The sequence below is a fragment of the Anolis sagrei genome, chromosome 3 (assembly GCF_037176765.1).
Source record: "Anolis sagrei isolate rAnoSag1 chromosome 3, rAnoSag1.mat, whole genome shotgun sequence".
NCBI classification, from domain to species: domain Eukaryota; kingdom Metazoa; phylum Chordata; class Lepidosauria; order Squamata; family Dactyloidae; genus Anolis; species Anolis sagrei.
The window spans coordinates 24,951,253-24,976,810 of record NC_090023.1 but is presented as its reverse complement, the minus strand read 5'-3'; the positions used below and the strand labels follow the sequence as shown (position 1 = coordinate 24,976,810).

At 38.1% G+C, this 25,558-nt stretch overlaps 1 protein-coding gene across 8 annotated transcripts in view; it reads right to left on the bottom strand.

Annotated features, from left to right (window-relative positions):
* The window catches only part of GRIA4 (glutamate ionotropic receptor AMPA type subunit 4), a 298,771-nt gene that overhangs the window by 57,738 nt on the left and 215,475 nt on the right, over nucleotides 1-25,558 (bottom strand). For all 8 annotated transcript variants that reach the window (XM_060771029.2, XM_060771031.2, XM_060771034.2 and 5 more), the window contains exons 5-8: nucleotides 15,024-15,077; nucleotides 7,416-7,574; nucleotides 4,287-4,454; nucleotides 1,431-1,535 (exon numbers count right to left, since the gene is read on the bottom strand). In XM_060771029.2, coding sequence (XP_060627012.1) covers nucleotides 1,431-1,535; nucleotides 4,287-4,454; nucleotides 7,416-7,574; nucleotides 15,024-15,077 — 486 coding nt within the window. The remainder of the gene's footprint in view (nucleotides 1-1,430; nucleotides 1,536-4,286; nucleotides 4,455-7,415; nucleotides 7,575-15,023; nucleotides 15,078-25,558) is intronic.

The window sequence follows — 25,558 nt, the reverse complement described above, 5'->3', positions numbered from 1 at the left end:
CTAAATGTATTTCTCAACTTTTAAGAAAGTCTCATAAGAAGAATAATATACTGATTAGAATCTTCACAGATAAGAACTTATTCTACACAGAAATGTTATTTTCTGCACAGAAAATGCTGCTTTATGTGAGAAAAAAGAATACTACATATGAATTTGATGCAGATTAAATTCCAAACTGCAACTAGTTTTCGAAAACCACAATTTGAAGACATTATTGCAGATGGAAGAAAAATTCTCAAATTCCTTGCTGCTTCAAGAAAAAGTGTTGACTTAGCCAGGGCTCATTGATCTCCACTAAGTGAAAATAACAATTTGGTTTAGACCCATGTTTCTAATCATATGTTTAATCCTTCTAGCATGGCATTCACAGTAAAATGTTTAAAGCCATGTCAACAGCTATCTGTTCACAATACTATATTGAAAACAAAAGTGGTGAAACAGTATTTGTGACACTGTTGTGTTAACTTGCCTCCGTCATGTAACTGGGGGAATAAAATATCAATAAACCTACACAGTGGCAGGTTTTAGTATCTACTTTTTCATTCCTGGGGGGAGCATTGACTAGTACTTCAGAAAATATTATAGTAAATGGCATAGCAATAATTCCAAGGTAAGATTGTGTTTTGGACACAAAATGTCTCAAGCTCAACCACTGGCATCCATCGTTTTATTACACAAATATCATCTGAGCAGTCAGTCACAAATAGCTCACCTCCTCCATCTGAAATCACACTGTAAAACTAACTGAAAATGAAGATGAAACTTCTTTGTTTTTATTTCAAAATAAAATAAAACAAAACAATTATTTCAGAAGCACAATTAAAAAGTCTTAGTTTTACCTTCCTATTTTGTTTCACCAATAAACCATTATATTAATGACATATCCATTGTGAAAGCAAAAGACAAAGATGCATGAGGAATTGGACTGCAATTCATGAAAGTGCATGGAAAAATAAATTGACCAGCCTTAAAAATACCAAAAGACTCATTATTGTTTTGCTAGAATAGGGTTGACATCATATTTGAAGCTTCAACAAAATAACATAATACTTTGTGAATCTTAGTAATATATCTGTGTTCTATATATTGCTAGAATAGATTAACATAGCAATGACTTTGAATAAAGCAAACAGAAGGCTTTCATGGCTGGGGTCACTGGGTTACTGTGAGCTTTCTGGGCTCTATGGCCATGTTTCAGAAAACTCATAGCATCCCAGAAGCGCCCATCTTTATAGATCTTGTCTCATGAGAATGCATATATACACTCATGGAATAATCATAAAGCATGTACATTTACTTAATTGCAACATTAGCTAGTGAACTTTTGACAAGGCAGACAACACTGAATTTGTTGGCCACAATATGTATTAACTAATCCGAGATATACAAAATGAGGTGACAACTTATCAGGACATTGAATCAGAATATACCTTTCGAGGGCCGGTACTCTTCAATTCAAACACATCCATTGAATAGTTAACTCGGCGACCATAGTGATCAAACTGAACATTCCCTGTCAGTCCTTGTATTCGAACCTTAACATTGGAAATAAAATCAAGACATGATTGGTTTATGATGAACGGCAGTACTGTAAGTTGACATGCATTAAGTTTTATTCATAGCCAAGATACCTTCCATATTTCACACCAGAAATTTAGGATAGTCTGTATGGACTTTTCTCATTGTCAGCCCTTTCCTCATTGTCTGCCAGTTTAGTTGTGTTGAACTCTCTGTTTTCTTCTATTACTGAGTCATCTTCACAGACCTCTCAACCTCTGAGGATGCCTGCCACAGATGCAGGCAAAACATCAGGAGAGAATGCTTCTAGAACATGGCCATACAGCCCGAAAAACCTGCAACAACCCATCTTCTTCACATTATTTTTCAAACCAGCCAGCCAGTGATGTGGTTCATGGCTTGAGGAAATGTTGTGATGCAGTATAAGAAGAATGGGGAAAAATGAAACAGGGCTTATGTAGTTTTTTAGTTTTCTTTTTACCAGCAGTCCAGCATGAGCAAAATGTTCAGTTCCATATTTAAGGGGTGAGACTAAAAAATGTAAGACCTCCACTCCCGCAGGGAAGAACCACATTACTTCTATGGACTATTTGAAATAAGCTCTATGTTTAATAGCTTTCCCGAAGAGTTAAATGTGTACCTTTCAAACAATGATCTCTCATTGTTTGGGATTTCTTTGTTAACCAAATCACCTTAACTCTCAAATATTTGTTCCCAGGCAGAGAGCTTCCTGCAATCAGTTCTTTTCAATGCCTATTTTTTGCGTGTAATATACTGATTTGCAATTCCAATTATTTTAAACTCTGCTATGAGATCTTTTCCTCCCCCTTTCTACTTCTTCTTTTACCCCAACTGTCCTTCCTAAAGAAGAAAGGCTAAACCATCTTGACAGAAATCTGGAACCTTCTAATCCTATACACTCATCAGGATACAGAGCCATGATGCCAGTGAAAAATACCTCCTTGCTGTTGCTTTTTAAATTAAACAAGAAGGGAGAAGGATGTAATGATTTTCTTTTTACACTGGGACAGAAAAGCTAAATGCACCACCAAGATGACAGGAATGCATTTGGCAAGCAACGTGGGGAGAAAAAAAGAAGAAGATAAACTGGCTCTTAGATAATCATTTATAGTTTCATTTTCTTTTTATCGGGGCCAATGTAGAATTAACAAAGGGTGCATGCTGAAAACTCATCTGTTTTCACATTCTTTCAGTCGAAGTTCTGAAAGGGAAATATAAGCTTTATGTTCAGACACGTTATCTAGTACTTGAAATCAGCTTGAAAGGCAGTTTCCAAATATTTACACCTCATACATCAACATCTAAGGCTGTAATGACACCCTGTGCTAAAGATTAGGACCCAAAGTAATTTTTTGGCATTAACTAAAGAGGAATCATCATAGTACTAGGGATTTTGAAGAAAAGAATCCTTCCAGATACTATGTACAAGCTCTACTAAGAATTAGTTATATCTGCTAGTTTTATCAACCCAGACTTGGTCTTAGTCAATACAGACAGCTTTCTAACTCTCAGTTAATAGCAAAGCTTATGCAAAACTGCCTTCTTGTGGTGGTTGCTTTTTTGTTTTTATATATGTTAACACTGATGTTATCATCACTGAGGTTAAGTGAAAGGAGAACAACATTCTCTCATGCAGATAAAAATAAAAATAGATGTAAAATATATGTCCTTCCACAATGCAGTAACCTTTAGCTTTGAAATAAAGTAAGGACCATAGAACCATGCTACCTTTTGTGTGGACCACAAATAGCACACAGTACAAATAGTACTGCACAAGACTCAAAGATGTCACATACAATGTTTTCTGTTTTCCTTCTTAGTGCTTAGACTATGGGTGACAGATCACATGACAGATCACATAGATCATGTGTCAGCAATCATTTTGTTTTGTGTGTGTGAGAGAGAGGGTGTGTGTCAGGAACGACTTGAGAAACTGCAAGTCGCTTCTGGTGTGAGAGAATTGGCCGTCTGCAAGTACGTTGCCCAGGGGATGCCCAGATGTTTTGATATTTAACCATCCTTGTGGGAGGCTTCTCTCATGTCCCCACATGGGGAGCCAAAGCTGACAGAGAGAACTAATTCGTGCTCTCCCCAGATTTGAACCTGGTACCTATCAGTCTTCAGTCCTGCTGGCAAAAGGGTTTAATCCATTGTGCCATCCAGGAGCTCCTGAAGCAAACAGAAACAGGCTGGTATGGAAACAATTACTATCACACTTCCCTACAATCAGACTACAGTGCTCTTTTGGCAATGTATAGTCCCACAACCACTCTTTTGCATTGCCTCACTAACCCTAGTGTTCCTACTAATGTATGCCCTACCCAACACATGTTTACCTTTAATTTATTTTTGCAACAATTACTCAATTACTAGGGCTATGTGGCCAAAATGTAATAAAAGAAACCTCATCCTGCTGGGAATAATAAAGGACAGAGGAGGAGAATCATGCCCACTTATGCCACATTACTGCTGTAATGTCAAAACTGTAGCAGAAAGGATGTATTGAATCAGAGGCACTATTGGAACAGTAGTAATATTGGGAGTCATTGATGAATTTCCCCCAATTAATAAAAAAGGCACTTCACTAACAAAAGCAGCAAAAGGAAAGACATGATGTTGTGTGACAAGTACAAACCAAAAACACTATTAGCTTGCTGTGATTGTATTTTATCAGCCCTGTGTGATAAAGATAAAGAATTTAGACAGAAATGAACATGAGCTGGAACTAAGTCTTGAATAAATGACACCTGTTTCAGAGTTCTCTCCATGTCAATCCCTTGGCTCCACGGTGCAGCCGGATTTGCGAGGCAATCCCCAGCATTCCCTCTCCGAGAAATATCAATCTTCTGTCTTCGAAGATTACGGAAAGTCTCAGCCATCACAAGTACCCCATCATAGGTAAGAGCAGAGGTATACTAATCAAATGAGAACAAAGCATATATCAGTATTAAAGGTTTAGCTAAATCAGAAAACTGTTTTCAGTAGTAAACCTTTGGTTGATGTCAGTGGCTTTTCTAGGTGAAGTTTGGGCAACTTTCCCTCTGACCAAGAACAGTGGAATCTATGTTTTATGCCCAATATAGGCATTTAACCTTGAAACACCACAACATTAATTATATCCGTGTGCATATGCCTATTTATGTAATGTTGTTAGCCAACAAGTATATTTTGGAAATTTTATAAGAATCCCAATATCTAGTTCTTTGCCATCTCCATTCTTGGAAATCTTCTGTATGTCTTGCAAAAGTGCAACGGCTCAAGATGAGCATTTTCTTAAAAGTCTTGGGAGGTATAATCAGCCTCCCATTTGCTTCTGCTGTGACCAGGGGTATAGTAATGGGGGTAGGTCGTAGTAGGGAAGACATTGCCCCCATAAGAATTGGATTTGTCTTCGTTTCCTAAAAATCTAACATTGCAGTAACTTAAAACTTCAGTTAAGTCCCGTTTAGACTACTGCAACGCTCTCTACGTGGGGTTGCCTTTGAAGACAGCTCGGAAGCTCCAACTAGTCCAACGCTCGGCAGCCATGTTACTAAACAGAAGCGGAGCGCAGGGAGCATACAACTCCTTTGCTGCACCAGCTCCACTGGCTGCCGATTTGCTACCGGGCTCAATTCAAAGTGCTGGCGTTGGCCTATAAAGCCCTAAACGGTTCTGGCCCAAGCTACCTATCCGAACGTATCTCTGCCTATGAACCCACCAGGACTCTAAGATATTCTGGGGAGGCCCTGCTCTCGATCCCGCCTGCATCACAAGCACGGCTGGTGGGGACAAGGGACAGGGCCTTCTCTGTGGTGGCCCCTCGGCTGTGGAACGCCCTTCCCATGGACATTAGATCAGCCCCTTCGTTAATGGTGTTTCGAAGAAAACTGAAAACCTGGCTGTTTGAACAGGCGTTCGGATAAATAGTGCAATGAACGATGAATATAGGAAACGGAATTATGGATGACGAATTGGATTACGATTTTAGTTACGAGACGTTGATGTGTCGTTATTGATGTGTCATTATTTTGTATATTATGCTATTAATGGTTTTAAATATTGTATGTTGTTCGATTGACTTTTGCTCTTGTTGTGAACCGCGTTGAGTCGCCTACGGGCTGAGAAACTGCGGTATACAAGCAAAGTAAATAAATAAATAAAATAAATAATTAAGTGTTTACAAATAAAATCTAGGCATCCAAATAAAACATAAGGCAAAATGAATACAAAGCTAACAAATGTAAGAGTTCTTGTGAATCTCTTATCCTCCGCAATGCAAGCAATTTGCAATATGAAGGAAACATCATTGATAATGGAATCTTAAGGGGGAAGGCAACGCCCTCACTCTTGTGTATCCACTCCTGTGTTTCAAATCCCTGCCATCATAAGGGTAGGGAAGCAAAGACGGACAGCATGCTGGGTGTACATCTGAGAGCTAGAGGATGGACCAGTGGTTGAAGGAGGCAGGGCGTTGTTGCTTGAATCCTGATCCCTCCAAAGAAACGCCATTTGAGGGATCCAGTCTTTTTGATCCTCCAAACTTCTTCTTGTAGGGTATTTATCCTGGGGCTAATTCCAAATTCTGGATTGGCCCAAGGATGGTTTTGACTGCCAATCTCCTGGCCACTGAGGAAATGAGTCCTGACCATCCAGAAATGTTCAACCTGGTTCAGCGCTACCGAACAGCCACCTTACAGTTTCCCTCTCATTCCCATTGTAGTGGTGGCTAGCAGGGCATGATATGGCTAGTGTCCACTGCTCATTGCCTGGAGTGATATCAAGCAAGGTGCCAGAGCATCATGGGAGAGGTGAAGAGGGAGGAGAGAGATGAAGAGGATTTATTTTCTCCTTTCCCCCCTCTTTTCTTTGACCGCCCTAGCACTCTGGCCAACTTTACTCCAAGTGGACACTAGCTCTGTCACATTGTGCATTGTGCATTGTGAAGCTGTTATGATGCTAATTTGCCCCTCCCTTTGGAATAATGGGCCATTGTAGATGTGTCCTTAACCTCGGTTTAAGGAAATTTGTTGGCATCCCTAATAGGGGGTGAACACATATGCACTCCACTCAAATACACAATTCAAAAATCCAAACTAGTATTCTGAAAATGCGTTTCACAGTTAATATTGCTCCACCCACCATGCAACTGAATTCATATTTATTCCTTGTTTAATCTACAAGTTGTGCTTCTGATTTATTTTAATAGCTGTTTTGCTAGTCATGGGGTTCTATGACTGTTTCAGTTTTGCTTATCATACAATTAAAGAATTCTTAATTAATTATGCAAGCTTTAATTAACTAATCAATTAAATTTTCAAAAAGATATGCATATAAATAAAAATAATAGTTCTGAGAAGAAAGAGCACACATTTTATATTTTAATCTTTGCACAGATGTTACAGCTGGCAACATTTCAGCAAATGGCAGGAACCCACCCCTAAGTGACATGAAAAGGAGAATGTTTCTCCAGAGATGATGTTAGTGAGTTCTGAACCAGTGCCGTTTTTTTCATAGTATTTCATGTTAAAATGACAATTATATTAGTAGTACCTACAAATTCGTGAAAATACTAACTGGTAAAATCGTAGCTTCAACACATACTGGCTTTTGAATTGTTTTGGCCTGTTTTTGAAAGGGTTCCAATCTATTTTTTGGGATTTTATTCCATCATATATAATCTTAATGTCTGGTGGGTAGAAAAAAACCCAAATATACTTAAGGAAATAATAACAAGAAGAAGCTGAACAACACAATAACTATAAAAACAAATGAAATAATTCAGACACTAGAGGTCGATATTATATTTTTAAGGAAAAGATCTTCATAGTACACAGCAAATACTTATAGCAAGGGTTTATGTGAACCTGTATGAATAGTAATTTTAAGATATGTACCTTAGGAGGAGATTCCGATCCTGGATATTCTCTTTGATCCAGTTTCTTCCACCGTTGCATGAGTTTAGCAACCATCGGTGTATCAAAATCCACTAGCTGAAATCCAGTGACATTAGCTCCTCCATGCATAAACCGGTCCAAAGAAATATCCTTGAAACCCTGCAAAAATCCATTGATTGAAAATTTTGAGGGATCAGACATGAGGCTAAATGCAATGTTTGATGAGTGGCATTCCATGTGCACAACACAAGTTTTTTCTCCTCCTTTTGCATTCCTCAAAAGAGGTTCTACAAACTGCATGGGTGATACCAAAAGGAAAGAGAATTTAATTCGGCATCAGGTTTAGGCCACTGTGGGTACAATACACAATACTCAGAAAGTATAATGGACCATTGCTATCAGGATAACAGATCAATGCATATACAATACACTATGTCATTCTTTTCATAAATTGCTGCATTCCATATTCTTTACATCCTGCTTGAACTAATGTAACTCATTCTTTGTGGGGCTGTTCTTGAAAACTGTTGGGAAACTTCATTATGTCCAAAATGCTGCAACAAGAATGTTAATTGGGGAGCACATAATTCCCTTGTTAAAACAGTTTCACTGGCTACTGGTTCATTTATATGAACAATTCAAGATGTTGGTCATTACCTATAAAATGTTAGATGACTTTGTCCAGTCTCTCTGAGAAACTGGGTCTCCCTATATGAACCAGCTGATTTCTGAAGATCTAAATCAGGGATCCTCAAACTAAGGCCCGGGGGCCGGATACGGTCCTCCAAGGACATTTACCCGACCCTCACTCAGGGTCAACCTAAGGCTGAAATGACTTGAAAGCTCACAACAACAACAACAATCCTATCTCATCAGCCAAAAGCAGGCCCACACTTCCCATTAAAATACTAATACGTTTATATTTGTTAAATTATTCTTAATTTTAATTATTGTATTGTTTTAAAGTGTTTTTTGCACTATAAATAAGATATGTGCAGTGTGCATAGGGATTCATTCATGTTTTTTTTTCAAATTATAATCCAGCCTTCCAACAGTTTGAGGGACTGTGACCTTGCCCTCTGTTTAAAAAGTGTGTGGACCCCTGATCTAAATGGTTAGGTCTTTTTCTTGGTGCTACCACCATCTCAGACTTGCTTGGTGAGGACATGGGTGAGAGCATTCTTACTGCTTGCTCTGACACCTGGAATATTGTGTCCAATTCTGGGCACCACAATTCAAGAGAGATATTGACAAGCTGGAATGTGTCCAGAGGAGAGCGACTAAAATGATAAAAGGTCTGGAGAACAAGCCCTATGAGGAGCGGCTAAAGGAACTGGGCATGTTTAGCCTGAAGAAGAGAAGGCTGAGAGGAGATATGATAGCCATGTATAAATATGTGAGAGGAAGCCACAGAGAGGAGGGAGCAAGCTTGTTTTCTGCTTCCCTGGAGACTAGGACGCGGAACAATAGCTTCAAACTACAAGAGAGGATATTCCATCTGAACATGAGGAAGAACTTCCTGACTGTGAGAGCCGTTCAGCAGTGGAACTCTCTGCCCTGGAGTGTGGTGGAAGCTCCTTCTTTGGAAGCTTTTAAACAGAGGCTGGATGGCCATCTGTCAGGGGTGATTTGAATCCAGTCCAACCCCCTGCTTCTTGGCAGGGGGTTGGACTGGATGGCCCATGAGGTCTCTTCCAACTCTTTGATTCTATGATTCTATGATATTGGTCACAGCCCTACTTTTTGGATCAGATGTTGCTTCTGGGGCCCCATCTACACTGCCATACAAAATCCAGATTATCTGATTTGAACTGGATTATAAGCAGTATAGACTCATATAATCCAGTTCGAAGCAGATAATGTGGATTATCTGCTTTGATAATCTGGATTATATGGTAGTGTAGAAGGTGCCATGGCTAAACCTGATTATGTCTCCTTATATAAATTTAGTTATGGGTGATAATTTAAACAATTTTACAAGAGGATTTGATGAATTTATGAAGAATGAGGCTACCAATGGTTACAAGTAAGGCTGTCTCAATATCACCATTAGTAAGCCTGCCTTACTAAGACAGCATGGGAGTAAAGGTGCAAATATTATTTATTTATTTATTTATTTTATTTAAATATTTGCAGTATTTATATTTTACCCTTCTCACCCCATCTGGTCCCACATCCATGTTTTTAACTTCTTTCTAAAGGAGAGGAAGGACATAGATAATCTAATTTCACCAGGGAGAGAATTCCACAGATGGGGGCCACCACTGAGAAGGCCCTGCCCCTCATCCCCACCAAGGGCATTTGCGACAAAGGAGGGGCCAAGAACAGGGCCTCTCCAAAAGATCTTAAATTCCAAGGTGGGACAGAGATGGAGATACATTCGGACAAGTATGCTGGACCGGCTACTAACGAGCTGCGACACAGCCCAGTTGGTGGATAACCCTATGAACATAATATTGGGGCCTTTCATCTGATGTAGTATGACTCTTCTTATGATTGTCCTCACGTTTTTATTACTTTGATTTTTTCATGGTTAAAAGAATCAAGCTCTTTGGGATAGAGCCATTTTAATTATAGATTTTCTCTATATCTAAGTAAGAAGCTTACTATATTGATTTAGATCTACTCTCACAGCTTTTATTATTGCTTGGCAATATTGCTTGGCAGTGTAAAAAAATACAGACCCCTTATTATAAGGAGCTATTTTACTGTATAGTGGCATGGCAAAGAGAAATGCACTGTAAAATGTGACTTCTTACAAAAGCATTTTAAAGGGATTTAATCCCAGTGGAATTTGGTACGTGAATTTCCTTAAGTGATTAAAAAAGAAGATGAAAGAAAAATCAAAGGCAGATTATCTAAACTCTCTTGTACTTTTGAGGTCTGTTTAGATCATATGGAATTTTTGGAGAATTTTCACACAAAAAAAAATCGGGAAAGTAAACAGGATAGGATATTCTTGGGTTGCGGATTATGTGGAATGCTGGACTAGAACAAGGCTTGAATCCTTGCTTGGCCTTGGAAACCCACTAGACCAAAAATATAATCCACAAAAAAACCAAACACCTTGGGCAAATCACACTCTTTCCATCTAAAAATAAGGTGATGCGAAAAAGACACGAAATAAATATTTGCAAGAAATCCTTGTGTTAGGTTTGCCTTAGGGTTGCCATGAGTCAGAAACAACTTGAAGGCATACAATAAAAATGGCTTGTGGTAATGAGGAGTAAGATATTTTGTGGCCATATTCTCTTACCAACTTCTTAGCCTGCTCATATAACTTCTAGGGGCAGAATTTAACCCAACCTCACTTAGGGAGTGTAAGATAGACCAATGTGCTCTGTGAACAAATCTGTCTGTGTCACTGCAGTCTGGAAAAACTGACAAGTACAAAGGAATATAAATAATAGACCCCCCCCCCACACACACACACACAAATGTGCAATACACACTAGAGTTTACATGACACTAAGGAGGAACTCTATACATTAGTACTAGGTGTGGTCGCTAGACAAGGTGTCACTAGAGAGAAGACAGACAGTAACAAGACATGGAATGAGTCATATGACAAAGAAGCTTTTTTGATTGGTAAAAAGAAAAACCTAATGGGTGTAGGAAGAAAATGAAAATGAGAAACAGATCTTATCAGACGGCCTTATGTAGAACCATAATGCAGAAGATGCTGTTTTCATTAATTATGATGACTATTCCTGGTAGCCCTAAAACAGCTGATTTATTCTGCACAGGTAATATAGATATCTATGTTATAGTGAGAATAGATATACTAATGAATGATATATATTTTTCCTAGTTTCCAACAAACCTCACAACCTCTGAGGATGCTTGCTACAGATGTAGGTGAAATGTCAGGAGAGAATGCTTCTAGAACATGGCCGGCCGCACAGCCAGAAAAACCTACAACAACCCATACTAATGAATGATAATGACTGTTGCTAAGATTTAACAAGGATTATCCATACATTTCACATAAAACTGTTAAAGCTGTGCAAATTCCTTAAACAGTTGGGAACGGAATTCTATGATGTTTTTTGAATATAAGAGAGCACAATCTTTTTATAAGAATTAAACAACAATAATGATGGATAGAAAACTAATTTAAATGATTTAGAAAGATGATGTTTTACATGTTTTAACTATTTCCAAGTCTCTTAAAGAAATTATATAAGTCAGAATTCAATTCTTATCAAAGTCCTTAGTAAAACAGGTCATATATTATGGCCATTTGATATGATGGAAGGATGCTTTATGTACAGTGTAATATTATATAACGAAGCTTACATACCCAAAAGTGGTTATAAAACATATACATTCCCAGTAAGGTTTTTCCTTACTGGGAATGTATATGTTTGTGCATTTATGGATATTTATAATAAACAGTCTAAAAAAATAGTACCAAAAAGTCTGCTCATTTCCCACATAAAAATGCTGAAATTCCAAGACTTAAAAATGCTTAAATTGAATGTAGATTTGACATAGTCTGCCTGGTTTAACCACCATCAAGAGTTGGGTACTCTGGGCACTATCCAGAATAGGGGGTGCGTAATTTGGAAAAAACTCATATAGTTTTCAGTGTCCGGTTTTTGGCTGCTCCCATTCCATGTTTAGGGAGCTTCATGAATTCCAGATGGCTTTCTGTTTTCATGTCGAAAAGATTTGGTCCATTGCAGATAATGGGGAAACCTTAGAAGCTCATTTCTCTGTCATTTTTAGGCCTATCAGCATGAAGCTCACCTCACTTCCAGGCAACATTTACTCCTGCAAGCCTGCCAACTTTTAGAACATTTCACCAATCTATTTTTTTGAAATTTTTGAAGTTTTTACCATAATACTAAAAAACCCCGCACAATAGGGGGTTCTGGGAATTGAAGTTCCAAGAGCATGCCACAAGAGAAGAGGAAAATGGACACCGTCAGCCGGGTCTCTGATTGGCTGAGAAAAAAGTGAGAAACACACAAAGAGAAAAACCTCAACTCCCATTATGCCTTGGGAGGGAGCACAAGGCTCCTTCAATGCTTGCATAGCACAAAGTACTGCTGGGAAAGCAAGTTCCCATTTGCCTCAAGTGGGCTCATTTCTCCATCATTTTTAGGCCTATACAATCAGGAAGATTTTTAATGTCTGCGTATCTGTACTAGCAACAATTAATTAACAACAACAGACAATAAACTAATTAATATGTGATCACACTCCTTATATTGAGGACAGATATATGGGAAAAACATTTTTTTTTAAAAAAAAGAAACATCATTTTCTGCAGATGCAGAAAAGGCCATTGACAGGGTAGAATGTCCCTGTCTTCATAGGCATTGAAGCAATATAAGAAAGGACAATGTTTTAGAAAATGATTATGATTCTGTTTATATTAATTAATATTTATCTCTCTTTTTAATACATTTTGTGCATTTCTTTCAAACTTCCTTTTCATGAAGCATTGGTTATACATTCAGAAATGAAAGGGAAAGTTTCTACTTGCTTACTTCAAAATATAGATCTTAGACATCTGTTTCACTGAATTTATATTAACTTTCAAGATAATTTTTTTCACATTCGCTTTAAGAATTTATCTCTGTAGTCTTTGATTTTAACCCTTGAGGAAGAATGTAAAATATGCCTACATAAGTTTCCCAATTTCTTTCTCTATAACTTTTACTGAATCTTTTTTTTAAAGGCATAGGATTTTTAATGCTAAAAGTGATGCAGGGAGATCAGCACCATATAAGTAGAGTCTCCCTCTCCCGCAGCATGCCTCCCAATTTGCTGAGAGGATCCTTCAATAATTGCAAGTCAAATTAGTGCACGTATGAGAGAGGAAGGACTAGGGTGGGTCAATTCACTCTGTATTGTCTGTTTCACTGGTAGAAGAGTTATTAATAACTCTTTGTAAATTAATTAAGTAGTTGATCAAACAACCAATTAATCAAATAAGTAGGCAATTAATTAGTCAAAGACAATAGGCAGTGAATTAGTTGAGGACAACAGCCACGAATTAGTTGAGACAGGCAATAAGTTATCAAGATAACAAATTAGTCAAGGACAATATGCAGTAAGTTAACCAAAAGCAACAAGCGAATTAGGTGATAAATTAATAGAAACAAATATTTGATAAATTAAGCCAGGCCACTAATTAGGCAGTAAATTAGATAAGATAGATGCTAAGTGAATTAGTAAGAGTGACTAGATAGCAATTAGTCAAAACAAGATAAGCGGTAAATGTATTAGTCATTGTGGCTCCATAGCTTCTCTCCTAAGTATAGTATGTGAGTTCAAATAGGTTAGTTGGCTAAAGGCCAGTCAAGTTTCTTGGCCTGTTAAAGGAAATTATTAAATTAATTAAAGCTTGACCATCTTGCATAAGACAAGGAAAGTAATCTCACTCAGATAATCAGTTTATTACTCTTGTTATCAATTCACTGGTAAGTACCTTCTGCCTTTATATCAGGAAAATCAAGCTTTATGCACTTAATAATGTTTACAAAGAGAATTCCAAACTTTGCTTTACATATGAATGCGTTAATGATTTTTATGATCACATTATACAGGCATCCAGAGTGTCTCCCCTGGTGCACATGCACAATGGACAGTTATATTTCTCTGTCATCAAAGCACAACTTGAGTGGAGAGAGAATGGGCCAGGAAGACAGTTCCATCTTGTCTCCTGCCTGTGTCATCAGTGGGAACCCCTCTCCCCAGCACCGACTGCTGCTCTGGGCCAGAGTGAAGAGAGAAGGGGCCAGGAGGACACTTCCATCTTGTCTCCAGCCTGTGTCATCAGTGGGAGCCCCTCCACCTAGCACCAACTGCTGCTCTGGGCCAGAGTGAAGAAAAAGGGGGCCAGGAGGACAGTTCTATCTTGTATCCTTTGCTATGCTAATAATATAATATATTGTATATTCATATAATATTTATAATATTATAATGTAATACAATATAATACTACTAATACTAATACAATTATAATTATATATTTATATTACACTAACTGTCCCCTGCCACGCATTGCTGTGACTCAGTCTGGTGATCTGGAAAATAAAGTAATGTGAAAGTGTGGGTTTCTAATATATGTAATTTAATATATGTAATTTCTTGTTTCTTTGTCAGTGTTCATGTGTAGATTGTCTGGTTTGCCTACTCTGGAATATGGAACATATAATTGTCCTTCTTCAGGGGTCCCTTTCAAATCTATGATACTATATCTCTCTCTATGTGTGAATCATATCTATCTATCTATATTTATGATTGTCAGGAGGGCTTTGATTACATCAAATTAAAATTATGCAAGTTCAAGTCATAATAATCCATGCCTGTATAATTCTTATAACATGACGCCACCCTCAGTGCAGTGTGAGGTTGCTTCGGTGGTGGGTAATGCTGGAGTATTTACTTTAACGTATACAGTTCTGATAGAAGAAAAGCTAATACTTTAAATACTTTAAATCTGGACCAAACTCTCGGTAAGATATTGCCATCTTCCCTACTGAGCCAAGATATCACTTCTTTAGTTCTCATCGGATCATGGTCTTGATTTGAAAGAGCCATGGGGAATTTCACTAGCTAAGTATGAATTAAAATGTAAAACAGAGTTCTTACCAGATTTGCTAAGATGTAATGGTAGCCTTTAACATGCTTCCCAACACTCACAATCTGTAAGAAGAAAGAAAAGAAAGGGAACAATGAATCTTACATTATTAATAGCAGTGGTATAATGTATTGCATATAATCATACAGCCATATAACTTTGAAATTATTTTACCTCTGCATCAACATAAAAAGGCACCTAATAATTAAATACCCAGATTTTAGAACATTAAAGGAGCTCAAGTCTTTCAAATTGGAATTAAATTACTGCTCCATTACAATGGTTTGTGGCTCATGTTCTGCAAGCAGTAATACACTTATTTGAAAGGTCAGTCTGTTTGTAAGGCAGAAACTTCAAGATCCAGAGACTATGTTTTTAAAATCTGTATATAAATACAATTGCATTTAATTTAATACATTGCTAAAAATGGCTCTCGATGTCTTGGAGATAGTATCACCATGTGTTTTGCTCTCTGTGGCTGGACCTTTTTCTTTCCCAAAAGTAAGGCGGATGTCAACTCCAGTTTATGTCCTGATTAGAAAAAAAAGTCCTCCCTTAGGCCTCATGATGAAATGCCGCTATTTTTTAAAAGCAAAAAACCAAAGATATAGAAAAAGTTGATTGCATGACCTGGGACCCTCAAAACCAGCCTTGAAAATAGCCCATGGATGCTAGCTTCCCAGCTCTTGTTGTAAAGAAAGACTAACCAGTGAATTTATAGGCTGGATATTGGAATCTCATAAATCATTTTAAGATTAATCCATCACCTCAACAGCAAATCAATTCAGATTCTGATAATGCATTAGATCACCAAACGTCTTCTACCTCCCAGGTTCTGTCAGATACTTTCGGATTCCAATGCGGAGCCAAGATTTTAACTGATCATGAATCTTTGACTCCATCAGAAAAAGAAAAAGGCTTAAGCTAGTAAAACTAAGAATAGCCCAAATCAAACTCAGAGATCTTATCAATTTATTTAGTGGTTCCAAACTGTTCATGACAGTACTAAAGCAGCACAACATGTGAATTATGTTGTGTCGGGTTTTGCTTAATGAGTTGAACTCCAAGCTCTCAGATCACCTGTTTATTTATTATTTATTTACTATACTTATACCCTGCCCTTCCCACCCCTGGAGGGAGACTCAGGTCAACTTACAAACTATGGCAATTATTCAATGCCAGATTCAGATGATAACATAGCAATAACACACAATATTAAAAAACTGTCAAAAACATATACTATATTATAAACCTGTAAAAACAAAACATTTCTCTTCAGAAACATTCCAGATAGTACAGAATCAGAGTCATTGTATTTATAAACCCTCTTTCCATACATACATGCCTGTATAAGTTTACATTTTAAAAATAATGACAAAATACCACATATATCTTAATGTTGAAATTGGAATCTCTTTCTGAAGCATCCTGTATCACTTGTCCAAAACTTAGTTTCTGATTTTGAGTGATTCCAGAGAAATATGAATAACCTCTAGATCTGATTTAGGTTGCTGCTCTGGTTTTAAGAAGACATTTTCTGGCAGCTAAGGGTGCAAACCATAGGCATAATGGAAAAGTACTAATATGTTTGATTTATCGCCATATAGCTTCAATTTCCTTGTATTGTATTAATGTCTGCATGTTGTTTTAGTTTTACTTTTTTGAAGTTTAGGAGAGAATCTTGTTCTAATGAAATTGGTACCTTTAATTGAAAGCAAGTATGCTGACCTCTTTTAATAAGACCAACAGATGAGAAAGTATTGGAATATCACTAATGTTTCCATTTTTGTTGTTGTTACGTCATTGGATCCGATCTCTTCCTAGATTGTATGTAATTTCCAATTACATTTTAAGAATTACAATCATATCTGAAGTGAATTCCAAAAATGTCATGCTAAAATAAATCAGTCCAAAAGGTGTCACTGGAGTCATCTTCCAATTTAAACTATAATTTCCCAGAGTTTCTAAGAAACTGAAGATGACATTCTGCCTCAAATCTTATTCACTCACTGCAAAGGCTAGAAAAAACTGAATATCAGGAGGACACGGTCAAACCATCCGTATTTGAGGATCCCACCATGTACCACAGATAATTCACTTCAGCATTTTTTAAATTTCCTATTTCTCTAATAAACTTTCTCCTTTACTACCTTTCTTACCCTAGGCTAGTGATTCTGATGTAACTGTCTATAGGTTTCCAACATAACAACAGACACTTCTTCTTCCACACTGATTAACTCTGTCCCCTCCAACCACCCAGTCTTCTCAGTCACCATGACCATGATGTATATCACCAAGCAGAAGATGTATTTGCTTTTATGAAGGGTATGGACCTGTCCATGGATATCTGATTTCAGAGGCCCTTTTTAGATACTCTTACCCTATGATGTGAAGGTGACAACAGAAGGACAGGTCTGGAAATGCTCTTTAGAGAATTTCACCTGACATCTCATGTTAGTTGGTTTCATCATTTTCTACTGGTAGTTGACAAGCAACAAGAAACTGACATTTTTTCTTACAATATGAATAAGATCTTATTTCTTTTTCTAGAAACTGAAAAAAAAATTCCAACTGGAGAACTAAACTGTAACAAGCTGCTGCTTTGATTTAAAAAATTAAAAGCATTGGATGAATTATTTGTATCTTTGCTATCAGTCTTTTGTTATCAGTCCTTCTTTACTTTTACTTGTATGTATTTAGCTTCAAAACCTGGGGTGGGAGGGGGTAGGGTTAGAAACAATGTGCAAATTACAGAAACTTCAATGAAAACCAAAATGCTCTTTTTCTTAGTCTAATCACTACTTGTTGACAACTTCTCAGCAAGTTGTCTTGATGTGTCAGTATCTCTTTCAGGGAATGAGAAATGCTGTGAATATTCTTTATATACTGCTCTTCGAATATCTGTGGACTGAGTACATTTATACTTGCTTGTGGAAGAAAAAGGGGTTAGAACCAAAGGATGGAAAACTCAGGGAGGGAGATTTACTATTGGCTAATATTGGTGCATATTTTCAAATGTCAAGAGCTGTTTGACAGTGAAACACCTTTTTGGGTGGTAGTACAGTCTCCTTCATTTATTTTTTAATTTTTTTATTGACAGTATTTATACCTTGCCCTTCTCACCCTGAAGGGGACTCAGAGCGCCTTTACAGAACACACATATGGCAAGCATTCAATGCCAATTATACCATTAACAAGGACAGACAACACAAACAGAGGAAAAAGCAGTTTTCCCATCTTATTTCTAGGATCTTGGAGGCTGTGCTCTACTCTGGTCACCGTGGCAGGGGAGGGGGGGGGGCACTGTCGCTCCATTTTCCATGCCGAGGACTTTTTCCTCTGAATGATGTCCTTAAGGATGTCTTTATTACCTCCCCGCTAAAAGCATTGCCTATTTTATCTACTCACATTTCTGCTTTCGACCTGCTAGGTGGGGAAGTGAGCTGGGACTGCAGGCGAGTGCTCACTCTGACCCAGATTCAAACTGCTGACCTTTTGATCTATAAGATTTTTCTGCAGCACAGTGGTTTAGCCTGCTGTGCTAAGCCTGGCCCTTTCACTTTAGATATTTAAGCAGTTGCTGAATCACCATCTGTTAGGGTAGCTATACATACATCCTATAGTGCAGATTCTGCTTTTCAAGGCATGCATCTCTTAAATCGGTTTGAAACTAAGATGGTAGCAGAAACTTTCTCTCTTGATAGTATTTCTCAAGATACCCCCTTTTAGGTAAAAAGAAAAAAGGAAAGAAAAAGACTAATATTCATGCTAAAACATCTGTTGTGGCATTGTTGTTTCTTATTGTTAATTGACCTGAGATTCTTATTGTTAATTGACCTCACTACCTCTGAGGATGCTTGCCATAGATGCAGGCAAAACGTCAGGAGAGAATGCCTCTAGACCATGGCCATATAGCCCGAAAAAACCTACAACAACCCAGTGATTCTGGCCATGAAAGCCTTTGACAATACATTGACCTGAGATTAATTTTGACTTGTTTGATCACTGCATTCTCAACTGCCCTGTCTTTGTCTTTACTTAAATTTTGGTATACCCCAAGTTTACCAAACTTTATAGACTTTTCTCATGATATATCCAAAGTACAACAGTACCAGTTAAATCATTTCACTTCTAGATAGACTTCAGACCTCATTTGTACTAGAATGCACTTCTAGTGACCTCATAACATGGGCAAAATTGCCTGTCCTATGACACTTTCCTCCCAGTTCAGATTTACTCCCAGTGGGGCTTCGTCCCTGAAAGTATTGTAAGAAGGAGCAAGGAGAATACAGGAGGCTTCCTATGTTCTCATGGAGAAAAATGGGGGAAACTGGATGGTGACACTTCCCCCTGTGGGAAAGGTAAGGGGAAATGTGGGGCACAGGGCAATGGGTTCCCCACACTGCCTGCTGGATTTTCCACAATGCATGCTAAATCTTCCCACTGTTGCCCGCAATGTTGACCTCAGTGTGATTAGGTCATAAGAATTGTTAATTGCACACAGGCTTCTACACAGAATTGTTGGACTATCAACCTCTGGAGAGAGAAAAATTGAATATAATATATCTAAACAATAGATGGTAAGAACTGTGACTCTTTCTGTCAGGTAAAAGAGGCAAGAGACCAGACCTGCAATATTGAGACAGGAACAATAACGGAATACCTTTTGTAAGAAATGAAATTTCTATGCAGCACCTGAAGCAAGGATAAATCTTTCAAAAAGTCATCCTCAAAATATTTTCAAAACCTTTGAGGGCAGTTAAAAAAACCAGACCAGGACAATTGAGTGATGGTAACTATTCACTCTGGCTCAGTAGTGTTGAAGCTGAGCTTTGGAGAAAGACTGTAATATAGCAGGTTTTACAGGTTCATTCAAAGAGGCAGCTGGCACCAAGACCCCCACTGATGAGTTTCATTCCCTGATGAAAACAGAAGTTCCAGCAAGAATGAAGCTGGCAAGACACTCATAACTGGAAGGCAGAAGACTTTGTATAAAATGTTAATTGCTATATCTACAAAGAAAGCACCTAGTTAGACTGGAAAGGAGTGATAAGAAGCTTGTATGAGAATGCATTTACAAGAATCATTCTGGCAAGCTTCTTACTTTTGTATTGAGCTCTTTTGGAAAGACAGCTTTGATTTTTCACTGCACAGTTCAGAGGAATTTATGCATGTGTTCACCATGGTAGATTTTGGTCTCATGTCTAGATTCAAACGCTTCAAGCCAACTTTCTATTTGTTGTTGTATTCCTTCATGTCATTTCTGACTTATGGTGAACCTAAACTCAACATATTACATGGGTTTATATTCCCCCCGAGGGATAGGTAAAGGGCAATGTGGAGCATAAGGCAACGGGTTCATGTTAAGAGTGTATGACTCACCCAAGGTCCTCCAGTAGGTTTCAATGACTGAGTGGGAATCATACCCTGTTCTCTGCAGTTATAGTCTAATGCTCAAATGCAGTGTAGTGGGTACTTTCTCTACCACACTAAAATAAAATACCATTTCTGACTATAACATCTGGAATGACTGGTATGTGTATTCCCTATCAAACCATAGTTTATGATCTTAAACCATTGCATTCCATCAGACCTTTTCTAAATGGAGAATTCTTTGTATGTTGAACTCTTCACCTGCAACCCGTGTCCTGGCACACAAAATGTATGCTGTTGCACATTGCAATCCATTGCTACTGTCTTTCCAGAAGATCAACAGCCATTTTGCTAACAAGTGAGAAAAGGTAATTTTGTGTTGACACCTGGGGTCCTTGAGTCTCCACTATCGTGCTATATTTTTGCTCACCACCTGTTTTTGATCCAGAACAAACTGGACAAAGGGATGTTAGCTCTAACATTGAAAGAAACCAATGCATTCAGTATGCTATGTCTTCCACCCTTTCAAAGTCTGTATTCTTTGGACTTCATCCCACGCAATAAGTAAATAGTTCGGGATCGTTGTTTTTCCCTTGAGCTTTACAACACCCCATTTGGAAATTAAACAAATGAATTTCCTACCCCCATCACATGTTTTCCTTCATTCAGCTTTCTTTTCAAATTATCCATTTGCCTTCCCATCAAATGGGATACATTTTTCTCCTTCTACTGTCTCCTCCATTTTCTTTTACTTGAAGAAATCCTCTATGTTTGTTCTCGCAAAAGTACTTTTTAATGTCAAATCATTAAATGAGATTTCTTTTATTCTATAACATTCTACAATTTATAAGTACAGATACCTCTCAATTCAAAAGGTAACTGTTGAATTTACATTGTTAAAAAAGATATAAATTACCGTTCCTTCCTCCTTGATCCTAAATATTATGGTAGAAAAAAGGATTCTATGTTGCCCATCTCAGCTCCTCCCTCCAGAATGATGTCTTAATTAGCTTTACAAGTGGATAATGGGGAATTCCCACCATATGTTAAATTTCATGTTTCTACATGTCTCTTATGTCGGGAATTAAAAAAGAAGTTGATTGCCAAGCAACTTAGGAAGCGTAAGAAAAAAACCAAACTTTAGAAATGGCGAAATACTTGGAACTCACCGTATGAGCTTACATCATGCGATGAGCCCCATCAATCACAGTTTCTTAGATGCGTAGAAATGTTGGTTTTATTGCATGTGATGAAGCCTATAGTCTCAGAATTTATTCATGCTAATAAAGCTCAGGAGAAATGGAGCTGAAGTAGATATTTGAGAAGTAGGTAAGAGATATTGTTCAATGAACAAAACTTACTATTTTGTTATTGCTCCTCCAGTAGCTTAAGTATTTATTTTATTTTATTTTTGTGAAAATTTTCTTCCTGAATTTTGGCATCCAGGCATTAGATGATGAGTTTTGGTGGTACTTTCTTTAAAAATTCTGGTCATACTGCTGATCATTCCCTTGTCTGTTATTTGTATGGGCATATACTATGTGTAAGCTATTGTGGTATGCTCTAGCTCAAGAGTGTGGTACACCCATCTGTGTTTGCCCAAATAATTTTATTCACTTCTATGATTCTATGGTTAGTTCAAGTGAGCTGAGACCATTCTGGGTAAGAGCCTGAATAGGAATTGGAGGATTTGTTCCACTAAGTAATAACTGATGTATGCTCGTGGCTTAAATAACCGAAAGGCACCGGGTTTTGCATGGCCTTGGCAGTTAAGCAGGGTCAGCTGTGGTTAGTACTTGGATGGGAGTCTGCCAAAGTGTACCAAATGCTGTTGTCTATATTTCAGAAGAAGGAACTGACAGTATTGCCTCTGGTTACTCCTTGCTTAAGAAAACCCAATGAAAACCATGGTGTAACTATAACTCAACAGATGACTTGAAGGCGTGCACACACACAGAGTGCATATTTGTCCTGTCTAAAGTGAGAAATGGGGAGGCTGATTTTCACTCCTGGGCAACAGAATGTTGTTGACAGTAGACCTGATATTATCTGGGTTATTTGTGGTTGACAGGGCAGAGTGATCCATGGAGTGATTCTAGAAATCAATTGTTATTTTTAGTAGGAAAACACATTTGATTGGGATGGTAAGGAGTTATATATGTGCATAAAGTAGATGGATTTCTCTATTTTTATTTCCACTTACACTTTTTAATGAGAAAAGGTTCTTTCCACAAAGCGTTTGAAAATGTAGATGAAATGAAAGGTCAGCTAAGTAATTATTGATAATTTTCTGTGTAGATAAACTGAGAGAGAAGTGTGGAAGTTAATTAATTTATAACTGTTAACATGTTATCTACAGAGTTAATTTACAATGAAAGAAGTTCATTTTTAAGAAGGAGAAAGGTATATTTTGAAAGAGCAAATTTACAAGGCAATTACGTCTGATTTGTTTCTTATAGGCAAACAACCAATGGATTTGGAAAAAGAGGTTTGCCCTGACAAGAAAACTAGAAAGTGCAACAGGAGAGAAAAAATTAATTTCAGACAAACTACAGAGCAGAAAATGCTGTTTTTAAATGTAGCGATGTTTTAATTTGCACAGATCACACACCAAAATTGCTTAAGCATCACACCTCTGAGAGGTCATAGCCAAATATGTCCAACCATCCCAAACAAGTGGCAACAGATGAACACTGCTGAGTGCACTATGTATTACTACTACTACTACTATTACTATTATCCATATGCAGCAACATATTTTATGCCAGAATCAGCAATTAGTCAGGACAAGTAAACACAAAGAGTTTAGATTGAAGGGTACAGATTTTTGTGAACATTTGTGGGGGGATCATTCCAAAGTGTAGTAGACGTTCCATTTTCGTGAGTGTTAGGGACCCAAGATCTCAGTGAAAGTGGGAAAGCCATGAATAATAATAATAAAAGATTGAGAAAACATTTCTCTAGGAATCTTGAGAAAGGTTGACTATAGAATTATGCTGACAGACCCACCAATGCCCAGAGAAATGTTATCTCTACAAATCTCTAAATCTGGTAGAAGTTGATCATACAGTTCTTTCTAGAAAATCCTGCAGAAAGCATATTAATCAAATCCAGAATAATTAAATCTATAAAAGTTAACCCCACAAACATGGAGGGCCATTGTATCCCCTTTTCACTATTTCCACAGATGAATGTATTTACTCTCCACAGTTTATACAGAGTTCAATTAGACTTAAAGTTGAAAGTGTATTCCTTATAATTTACCCTCACTTAATGAGATTTCCACAATTCATTCCTAACATGAATTGCAAATTTTGTACTCAACTCTCAATGACTAATGATCCGTCACAAAATAAAGTATGCTAGCTCATGATTTGTATCTATAATTTATTATTATCATCAAACCTGGCCAGGGTCTAACAGCCAAAATTCATTCATTTTTTCTTAAATGAATACAGTCCAACTGAATCAATGGGGACTTGATAAATCAATAGTTATGTAAACATAATTGATTCCATGGGTTTACTCCAACTGAGTTCCATATCAGGATTCATAGATTTATTTATAGATATAGCAAAGTCTTTGATTGTATAGATCATGACATATTATGGCTGACTCTTAAAGAAATGGGTGCCCCACAATATTTGATTCTCCTAATGTATAATATTTATTCAGGACAAGGGGCTAGATTCAACACAGCCTACTTATTCTAGGGTTGATACAAAGTGGCAAATGCTGGGTTGGCCCTGGGATGGTTTAGACCAGTGGTTCTCAACCTGTGGGTCCCCAGATGTTTTGGCCTTCAACTCCCAGAAATCCTAACAGCTGGTAAACTGGCTGAGATTTCTGGGAGTTGTAAGCCAAAACACCTGGGGACCCACAGGTTGAGAACCACTGCTTTAGACCACCAATCCCCAGCAGAAGCAGGAGGAAGTCCTCACCACGCTCCTGCTTCTGCCATAGTGGTCCATGCCCTTGTTACATCCCAAATAGATTACTGCAACGCACTCTATGTGGGATTGACTTGGAAGACTGTTTGGAACCTCCAGCTAGTCCAGCGGGTAGCAGCCAAATTACTAACTGGTGCAATATACAGGGAGTATACCACCCCCTGTTGTGCCAGCTCCACTGGCTGCTGGTTCATTTCTGAGCACAACTTAAAGTGCTGGTTTTGACCTATAAAGCTCTATATGGTTCCGGCCCAGCTTACTTGTCCAAACATATCTCCTTCTACATCTCACCTTGGACTTTAACATTATCCGGGGAGGCCCTGCTCTTGGTCCTGCCTTTCTCACAAATGCATTTGGCAGGGACAAGAGAAAGGGTCTTCTCGGTGGTGGCCCCCACCTCTTTAACACCCTCCCCAGCAAGATTAGATCAGCTCCATCCCTCCTCTCCTCCAGAAAGAATCTTAAATCATGGTTTTGGGGCCAGGCATTTGGGGAGCAGGCTTGATAGCTATTGCAACGTTTACATGACTAGCCAATGGAAAAGCTCTGACAAAGTCTTTGGATGCTGAAATGGATTGGATTTGGCTAATGGTTGTTAATAATGTTTTAAGATGGATTTTACATTAATGGTTTTATTTAATGTGTAATGTTGTAATATATTGTGTATGTATCTTGTATGTGTTGGCATTGAATTTTTGCCCTTGTAAGCTGCCCCAAGTCCCCCTTCCGGGGTTGAGAAGGATGGGGTACAAATGTTGGAAATAAATAAATGATGGGCTCAATTTGGTATCCCGGCATGGCCTCCTTTATTGTTTCCCTACCAGTCTGTCATGGTGGCCAGTGGGTACAACATGACTCATGTTATTTGCTCATTGTCTAGGACCTCTTCACATGGGGCTAAAATCGGCATCATGAACTGGTTTAGCCCAGCTCACCCACAGAACCCACTGGATCCCATCAAATTATTCTTGCGCAGATCCGTGGGTGAAGGAGGATGGAGTCAGCACATGCTGCCATCATGGCAACATGGGAGGCTTCCCGTGTAGCCATTGGAATCCATGGGGGGAAGCCATGCACTCCATGCTTCCTTTTATGGGATCACCCTCAGCTGAAGCTAGGAGATGTGGGAAATGGGGTGGCAGGTTCCCCACACACCCCGATAAAGCAGAGCAACTCTGGCAACTGTGTGTGTGTGACAAGGTCGCTACTAGAGTGACTTCAGC